This window comes from Anoplopoma fimbria, chromosome 7 (assembly GCF_027596085.1).
Source record: "Anoplopoma fimbria isolate UVic2021 breed Golden Eagle Sablefish chromosome 7, Afim_UVic_2022, whole genome shotgun sequence".
Classification (NCBI taxonomy): Eukaryota; Metazoa; Chordata; class Actinopteri; order Perciformes; family Anoplopomatidae; genus Anoplopoma; species Anoplopoma fimbria.
The window spans coordinates 21,265,022-21,274,867 of record NC_072455.1 but is presented as its reverse complement, the minus strand read 5'-3'; the positions used below and the strand labels follow the sequence as shown (position 1 = coordinate 21,274,867).

Here is a 9,846-nt window from a genome sequence, read left to right as displayed (position 1 = left end):
ATTGAGTAGATTTAGAATACTTCGCAATTTATAGCCAAGAGTCGGAAAAAAAAGTTATTCAATGTGTTTAAGCTACTTTTACTCCCAGAGGTAAATATTTTACTTTGTGCTACACTATATTAATCTAAAAGCTTTAGGTTTTTGAGAAAAAATAAAGTGGAACCTACCATCATGATGAAGACAAATGCATTTCATATTATAAATCACTTAACCTACTCTTCTCTTTTGGAGAAGTACAAAAAGAACGATTCGTTTTTTTCCTACCTGGACATGTAGCTTCACAGCGTTTAGAATTATATTTTGGGCTGCACTCGAAACACTCTAGACATTATTCCCTACAACATGGCCTGGTGACGCCGACATAGAAGAGCCAATGTGCCCCGGCCCAATTTAACCCGGCGTATCAAGTGTTTTTTAATTGCTGTTGGCACAATGATGGAGTTCTAGTCTTGTTCTATTCTATCTCACGTACCACTATCCTCAGCATTCACGTTTTCACGTAAGAGCTTGTTTGTGCTGAAGTATCGGTTTTTATTTAGCAAGGTGTGCTGTTTGAATGTCTCATATTATCTGGTTTTCACATTTTTTAAAATAATTTGTTGTCAAGTATGCTATTGAACGTCGCTGAGTGGATACAAGTGTGGCTTGAAGGAAGGATTTCAGGAATTAATGGTAAAGCTTTGCTGCCATTTGGATGTTGAGTCTCTATAGTCCTGCAGAACTATAACGTTTTCATAATGGCAGAAAATTGTTCTCTCCTTCTAAACCCCACGGCTCTTACATGCACAGGGTGCAATTGTGGTGTTGGAGCTTGTTTTGTCGTTCTACTTCTCAGGTCTGCCATTGGAAATCATGTATTCCTGCTTGCAAACATATGCACAAGTACTTTTGCAAGATGAAGTTTCAAGCTAGTCGTTGTCAGACGGATCCACTTAGCTCCACACTGGCAGCACCTTTCAGAGGACAGTGTCCGCGGTGAAACTACCAGCAGCATATCAACACAAATGCAGGTGGCGTGGGTTGAAAACAACTTGCCTCTGTCTCCCCCTGGCAGCTGTGTCTTTATCATCCCTGCTAGTTGTGCCGGCAGCCTCTGCCTCTGTGGCTGACTCATACCTGCCTTCACTGTGATAGCATGAAGTGATCCATAATGTCCACTGCTTGTATGTGTTATGAAGTTACTCAGCTGCCTCAGCTCCACTGGCGACAATAAGCTCTAACTACACTGAAACATAAACAAATCCTGTGATTAATACATGTAAATATGATTGACAGTCAGCAAAAAAAATAAAACCTCATTAGTCAATTAAGTATGCCAAAAGATAGGTGAAACTTTCTGTGTTTTGCTTATAAGGCTTCCCTTTCCAACGCTTTTTAACGATCCTGAAACTCTCGCCCCCCCAGGCCGATGATCGCCAAGAAGAATCCTAAAATCCCCATGTCAAAGATGATGACCATCCTGGGGGCCAAGTGGAGGGAGTTCAGCTCTAACAACCCTTTCAAGGGCAACGCTGCTGCAGTCGCGGCGGCCGCTGCAGCTGCCGCGATCGCCGTCGCCGAGCAGGTCTCTGCAGCGAATGCGTCGCCCGAACCTCCGCCGCCGCCGCTGCCGCCACCGATCAGAAAGGCCAAGACGAAAGAGGGCAAAGGTCAGTGGTTAGTTTTAGACCTGCTGTCTTAATTTCCCTGTGCCTCTTTAGCTTTAGTGTCAGTTTGGACTATTTGTAATCCAGCAGATATAGTAATTAAATGAAGCACATGGACACACTGTTCACTTGTCAAGTGTGTTTAATTGATGGGATGTGGGAAAAGAGTTTCCAGTTAAAACTGACCCCAGACCATCACGTTTTAGAGGTACATGACACAAGAACAATAATAATCTTCAAGACATGCTGATGTCATGGGAACAGCGGCTTATAAGTTTGGTTACATGACAATCTAAGACGACAAACTGAACTTATTTACTCTAACTCCATTGTTAAGACAGTATACACACATGTCTATGTCGTACTTTTTTGTCACATGTTGCATATGGTCTTTTTTTTTTTTTGTCCAGGCCCTGGCTTTAAAAAGCGCAGTAAAAGTCCTCGAGTCCCAGACAAGAAGAAGGCTGTAGCCAAGGCTAAAAAGATGGCCCCCATTCGTATCAAACTATCGCCTATAGGTGCCAAGAGGAAGAAGAGTTGCTCAGTGAGTACAAAGCTGATCCTCGTGCCTCCTGTGTCTACATTCAATCTTCTGTTTCCTGTTCATCCCTGTTTTTGACACCTGTCTTTGTCCTCTGTCAGAGCGAGGACCTGGACGAGGACGAGTCTGAGCAGGAGGACTCCAGCGTCCACAGCTCCTCGGTGCGCTCCGACAGCTCGGGTCGCGTCAAGAAGAAACAGCGAGGGCGGCCTGCCAAAAAGAAGAAGAAAAACACAAGTACAAGCACAACCTGCCCGTTTATATGTACAGAATATTATCATAATCATCACACATTTTCAGACATGTTTCTGTCTCTCTGTGCTCTTCCCTCCAGTCCCAGGTGAAGAGGAGGGCGACGGCTACGAGACGGACCATCAGGACTACTGCGAGGTGTGTCAGCAGGGCGGAGAGATCATCCTGTGCGACACTTGTCCTCGAGCTTACCACCTCGTCTGCCTGGAGCCCGAGCTGGACAAGGCCCCCGAGGGCAAGTGGAGCTGCCCGCACTGCGTGAGTACAACAAGAATGTGCCCGTTATCGCTTTCCATTTGTGATTTTGCTTAGCGTCCTTATTCACATATTTATCCTCAGAAGTGGCTTGTTTTTAATCGGAGCAGCGGATGAATCGAGGCTTTGTAGCTGCATCATGAATCTCAGTGTAAAGCTGGCAGCATTAAGACGAACACAATCCTGAGCAGACAAAGACAGATACCTGAAGAGGTGCCTTGGGTGTGGATCTATCCAGTAATGTCACAAATAAAAACAATGCTCACATTTTTGGTAACCATCTGTCTTTATACTAAAGTAGTAGAGTAGTAGAGTAAAGCGAGTCCACTCTTTGTGCATCGTTTTCTACACAGCGAATTTAATGTGGACTGCCGAGCTTTTCGTCTTGCAATTAGCTGGATAGTTTTGAACAACGCATTAAAAAAAAAATACATTTGTTGTCCAGATATTTGTAAAATTGATCCTTTTTTAATTCATACTTGTAGTCCTACTACCAGCTGCCGGTTATCAGTTATTGCTTGTGGTCACTAAGGTGCTAGGGCGGCTCGATTAAATCACAATCACGATTATTTTGGTCCATATTGAGATCACGATTATTGAACACGATTATTTTACTCGTTGACTTTGCAAAATGTTCTGAGAAATTGCAGCTTTATATGCTATTTGCGCCCAAGGAAGGATTTGTGAGACATGACACTGCCACCATTTGCCCTCTTTGTGTATGTGATGCCCGCAAATTGCGTTTGTGAAACAGGTACTAGAAGCTAAATACATGACTCACATCCCACTTTTATCCTGCAAAACATCCATCAGCTGCCACAGTTTAACACTTCATTTCCCTTTTAACTCGCCAATGTTATTCTTCTAGGGGGCAATGTTGTTAAACCGAAATATACAATGTTGGTATACCTAAATATGCTCTCTACTAGATTAGTGTTGTGTTAATCTGGTTGTTTTCACCTAAAAAATGAATCCTCTAAGTACAGAGATTGATCAGCTTCTGAGTTCTAATCCTTGTTTCTACGTTTTCAGTCAGTGACTCAGAGCAAATAAAACACCATAGCTATCACTTGGATCCACCTTGACTGTTATGTCCGTCCAAAAAATGGGATTTTCAAAGTTTCACTCAATTGAGATATCATCATCATCACTCAGATTTCTTTCTTTCATTTGGTTCTTTCCCAGGAAAAAGAGGGAATCCAGTGGGAGGCAAAGGACGAGGACTTTGAGGATTTCGAGGAGGACAGCGAGGACAGAGTGATCTCGGAGGTCAGCCTCGGGGTCCCCGCCGGGGCCGAGGAGGAGGATGACGACCACATGGAGTTCTGTCGGGTCTGCAAAGACGGTGGCGAGCTGTTGTGCTGTGACACCTGCACCTCTTCCTACCACATCCACTGTCTGAACCCGCCGCTGCCAGAGATCCCCAACGGAGAGTGGCTGTGTCCGCGGTGCACGGTGAGATGCTCCTGTTTCAGTTTTACGTGACTCTGATTGCTCTCTCTATTTAGCTTAATTTTTTAGTTATAGATCACTTATATGGCGTATGATGAAAAAAAAAAAATAGTTTACACCTAATTATATTCAGATAATACGTGAGTAAGAGGACACCGGTGTCCGATACCAGTGTTTAGTTAATAAGTTGCTTCACTGTGTGGAAGTGACTGAGATCGTTCTTTCAGTCAAGTGTACTGAATTGTTACTTATTAACCTGGGACTTGGAACTGGAGTGCAAACTTGGAGAAACCCAAAATTGTTTCGGGATTAGACAGAATCTTTTCCCCTGCTAGATTTCTGCTAGAAAAAGTGAATTTCATGGCCATGTAAACATGTAACCAGGTTTCTAATCAGCTTTTTACATCCGCGTCAGTGTGTGACTAAGACTTCAAACAAGGAAAGTGTTATTGTGACAGAAATGTGACAGAAAGAAAGAAAAGACCATTGCATGTAGCGACAAATCCGTGGGTTTTAGACCATATGAAATGGAAAAATGTCTGTTTCTTATGCTAAACAATTACATTTAAACACATTTGTGCTTTTAAGTAAACTGTGCAAAAATTTGAAAATTGACTCTTTGTTAGGTACGGAGATATCCAACCTGCAACCTCCGCATCAGCACACACTTCTTATCACAGAGTGTTTTCTCCCTCTAGTGCCTGCCGATCAAAGGGCGAGTCCAGAAGATCCTCCACTGGCGGTGGGCGATCCTCCGCCTTCCATCCCCGTTCCCCCAGATCCCGACGCCCCACCCGACGCCCCCCCGCCGCCACCCATGAAGGGCAGAGCCGAGAGGGAGTTCTTTGTCAAGCTGACGGGGCAGTCCTACTGGCACTGCACCTGGATCACTGAGCTGCAGGTGAGAGAGAAACGATTAACGCAGGGATGGATGCCGAGTGATCGTCAAATCTGGTCGATTAAAAAGAAAATGATCATCCTTCTCTCCCTCGTCCTCCTTCCAGCTTGAGATCTTCCACTCTGTGATGTACAGAAACTACCAGAGGAAGACGGACATGGACGAGCCGCCCAGCCTGGACTACGGGTCGGGTGGAGAGGACGAGAACGGAGTGGGGAAGAGCGAGAAGAGGAGGGCCAAGGACCCCCAGTACGCCATACTGGAAGACAAGTACTACAAATATGGCATCAAGCCGGAGTGGATGATGATCCACCGCATCATCAACCACAGGTGAGGTTTGTGTGTGAGAACTAGCATGCGCTATCTGGTCTTCTATTTGTATAAAACGTTATTTAATTACTTATTCTAAATTCTTTAAAGGCATGTTAGAGAACTTAAAGGGGATGTTTCAACCTGGACCTCCTGACTAAGTGACTAATGGGGACAACGTTTTTGAAACTTGTCCAATATTGAGGGAGAACGCTGCAGCTGCAAAACGGGCTGCTATGTAATCACTTGGGGAGATTATGCATCATCAATTTACATCTACTAAAAGTGCTTGTTTATTGCCACTGTCAGGCTCAGATTGTTATTATTTTCTTTGACTGTCAAAGCATTTTATAAACAGTTTTTAAAAGTGCTGTATCAATTGTTATCGTTGTTATTATTATTACTTTTAGTGGACGTACATGAGTTGCCCCTCGTGCTTAGATAGCAGCCCGTTTAACGACAACACTGCACCAGTTTCAAAAAACGTTGTCCCCGTTAATCAGTTAGACACGAAACATGTGAAAATACTGTCCAGGTGGAAAAATACTGAAGTTAGCTTTTAATTACCTCAAAGCTTGCAAAGTAATACGACTTCAGTTCCCTGAGTGTATTGTTATTGAATTGTATTTAGAAACATAACACAAATCAGGTAGCAGGGTTTCATTTTTTGCCTGAAGTACAAACATTCAAACACTGTTCTGTGTGTGTGTCATCCATGCCTGCCAGCGTGGATAAGAAGGGGACGTACCACTACCTGGTCAAATGGAGAGACCTGACCTATGACCAGTGTACCTGGGAGAGAGACGACATGGACATCCCTGAATTTGCAATTTACAAGGGCAACTACTGGAGACACAGGTAGGACCTGTTGAAAACAAATTGAAAACGAGGCTCAAGCTGTTTTACTATGGTAAGGATATTATTTCAGCTATTTTTATTAGGTGAGAGGTTTATATGGGGACCAGAAGTTCAGCCCAAATTATGTAAACCTACTGCAGGTTAATGCATAGTTAAATTCATGTAGAATACTCTGCCCATATACACATTAATATATTATTTACGTATCTTGTTTGTTTTACTTCTGTTCTTGACTCGGTGATGACTTTCTTTTCCAACAGAGATGCAATAATGAAGGAGGACCCAGACAAACCCAGGAGGATGAGGAGCAAGAACCAGGAGGGTGAAGAGGAGTCTCCTGCCTCTCCGGTCACTGATGTGAGTCAACTGTAGTTTTGGTATCATGATTTATAGCTGCTTCCTATATGTATTTCAGCAAATCTCAGCAAATCTCAGTTCCAAAACAATGTTTGACCTTTGTTTCTGACTCTCTGGAGCTTCAATCAGGTTTTAAAGGAAACCATATTTGAGAATGAGGGCTTTGCTTTTAGGTTCAATGCTTAAATGTACATACTCTTGCACATACTGCTTAATTACCTGTTACATATAAAATGAAACCATATCTCTTCATGTGTCAATTAATCTAATCAATAACATGTACAATACATTTAAGAAAGTTTCTGTTGATTTTGAACAAAATTAATAAAACTACATTAAATTGATTAAAGCAAATGTTATTTAAAGTAGTTCACCTGACTCAATATTGCTACTTTTAATACTTCTCGTACTGTTAAACAACAAGAAATTAAATGAACTTTGTCCCGATCACGCTTTCAAATCCCTCCTCCTTCTTGTTTCTGTCCAGCCAACGATAAAATACGAGGAGCAGCCCGACTTTGTCACATCGACGGGCGGGACGTTGCACCTGTACCAGCTGGAGGGTCTCAACTGGCTCCGGTTCTCCTGGGCTCAGGGCACTGACACCATCCTGGCAGATGAGATGGGCCTCGGCAAAACCATCCAGACCATCGTCTTCCTCTACTCGCTCTTCAAAGAGGTAACCGGAGCCCCACGGGTTTTATTATTCTCCTCTGTCACTGAAAGGCTGTATGAATTGTTCCTCCTCTTCCGGTCCCCACAGGGCCACACTAAAGGTCCGTTCCTGGTCAGCGCTCCGCTCTCCACCATCATCAACTGGGAGAGGGAGTTTGAGATGTGGGCGCCCGACTTCTACGTGGTGACGTACACGGGAGACAAGGACAGCCGGGCCATCATCAGAGAGAACGAGTTCTCCTTCGACGACACGGCCGTCAAAGGAGGGAAGAGGGCCTTCAAACTGAGGGTGAGGAGGGGGGGAGGGAGGGATGGATGGTGTGGACAGGAGATCAATAATTCAGTGCAATTTATTTCTATTTTTAGTGAAATCATGTAGTAATTATAGGATTGTATCATGCTAAATTTTACTCAAAACTAACAGAATTAGTTCCTTTCACATACGTAAAGATGTATTCACGAGTAACATTTGTATTGTAATGATATTAAAAAACTATTCTTATTAATATTGTGAAATGTACTGTATGCAAGCCCTAAGACATTGGGAACAAACAAGATAGAAATTTAAACCTTCATTAAAGAGCTTAACATGAACATTCATAATATAAAAAAGCAAATGATGGAATAATCTTAACATAATATATATAACATCCTGTCCTCCTTCCTCTTTCTGTCTTGCTGCAGAGAGAGGCTCCTATCAAGTTACACGTGCTGCTGACCTCCTACGAGTTGGTGACCATCGACCAGACGGCACTCAAGTCCATCGACTGGGCCTGTCTGGTGGTGGACGAGGCCCACCGCCTCAAAAACAACCAGTCCAAGGTACTGTAGCCACTGTGTGTATGTGTAAATGTTAATATTAGTCCTATTATATTATTTATTGTATGACATTTATGATAAAGAGCCCTTAAATTTGTGTTTTAAGAATTGTGTGAGTTTTCGCAGTTGTAAAATAAACTTGTCCTCTGGTGGACAAACTATGTAACAGCAACACTTTTAAATAAACAATTTTTTAAGCATTTTTCTACTGCAATTTCTTGTTACTTAAATTGTATTTACTTTATTATACTAAAACAATAAAAACATATGTTCTGTTTGGTTTTGTCAGACGTAGTGCTGCCTTTACATCTAATGAAGAAAAAAATGATATTGTTAAACATGTATGAAATAATTTCAGATGTTTGACAGGTAGTTTTCTTGTCATTGCAGTTTTTCCGGCGTCTGAACGACTATAAGATCGACCACAAGCTGCTGCTGACTGGAACTCCTCTACAAAACAACCTGGAGGAGCTGTTCCACCTGCTCAACTTCCTCACACCAAACCGCTTCAAGTAGGACTTCTCACACACACACACACACACACACACACACACACACACACACACACACACACACACACACACACACACACACACACACACACACACACACACACAGGGAACTTAAAACAATTTATTATTAGGTATAATTCTTTCCCTTTTCATTGATTATTCATTATCAATGAAATAATACTAATAATTTGAACCAATAACCTCAGTGTTACCGGTGTTACCAGTCCTTCACCCAGTCTGTCTCTCTGTTCAGTAACCTTGAAGGCTTCCTGGAAGAGTTTGCCGACATCTCCAAGGAGGACCAGATCAAGAAGCTCCACGACCTGCTGGGTCCTCACATGCTGCGGAGGCTGAAGGCCGACGTCTTCAAGAACATGCCATCCAAGACCGAGCTGATTGTCAGAGTGGAGCTGAGCCCCATGCAGAAGTACGGCACACGGAACCTTTACCCTCTAGCTATATTATTGACCTTTTAGTCTACGTTTTCTAAAAGAGGGCACTGTGAAGATGGTGGAGGAGTTTTTGAATCCCTAGTTTGGTTGAGAATTTGGTTGAAAAGATATCAGATTAATGAAAGGGCCTGCTTTATGTCAAAATAGTGACTGAAATACTAAACATTTTATATCACTTTTTCAGCCCAGTTTTAAACTAGGAGTCCTGACAAACAGTTGCTGTGATTGTTTGCATTGTGAAACACAATTATTAGAAATGGGTAATATTATAGATTGAGTGGACATAACTAAAAATGTAATTTGGGTTATCAATCAAAAATCATCTATTTGCCACTGATTAATGTTGTTTAAAGTGATTTATGTCAATTTTTATATTTATATTTTGCAGCAAAAATCAAATGTGTAATATTGAAATATATACAATGCGACAATTCCTCCGCAACTCTTTGGGATATTTTCATTTAAAAAGTAACAAATGATGGTGATTAAGAGAAAAACAAAGCACGTCTATCTTTGTTATATATGATTTTACATTGAAAATGTACGTCACTGACGCTATAATGTCATCACGTGTCTCAATGTTTTTAATACAGGAAATACTACAAGCTGATTCTGACCAAGAACTTTGAGGCTCTGAACTCAAAAGGTGGAGGAAACCAGGTATCCCTGCTCAACATCATGATGGACCTGAAGAAATGCTGCAACCACCCCTACCTCTTCCCCGTCGCCTCCATGGTGAGAACAGACACACACACACTCTTTGAAAATAATACAACCGCTCTACAGCCATTTATAACGCTTGAAAAAAACCCAATGACAG

The 9,846-nt window shown here is 42.3% G+C and overlaps 1 protein-coding gene across 1 annotated transcript in view; it reads left to right on the top strand.

The window, feature by feature from the left end:
• The window catches only part of chd3 (chromodomain helicase DNA binding protein 3), a 38,156-nt gene that overhangs the window by 5,020 nt on the left and 23,290 nt on the right, over nt 1-9,846 (top strand). The window contains 16 exon segments of the mRNA XM_054601103.1: nt 1,405-1,649; nt 2,057-2,190; nt 2,289-2,424; nt 2,522-2,697; nt 3,880-4,149; nt 4,845-4,890; nt 4,893-5,047; nt 5,151-5,374; nt 6,080-6,211; nt 6,472-6,568; nt 7,056-7,247; nt 7,332-7,532; nt 7,928-8,065; nt 8,453-8,574; nt 8,828-9,001; nt 9,620-9,761. Coding sequence (XP_054457078.1) covers nt 1,405-1,649; nt 2,057-2,190; nt 2,289-2,424; nt 2,522-2,697; nt 3,880-4,149; nt 4,845-4,890; nt 4,893-5,047; nt 5,151-5,374; nt 6,080-6,211; nt 6,472-6,568; nt 7,056-7,247; nt 7,332-7,532; nt 7,928-8,065; nt 8,453-8,574; nt 8,828-9,001; nt 9,620-9,761 — 2,584 coding nt within the window.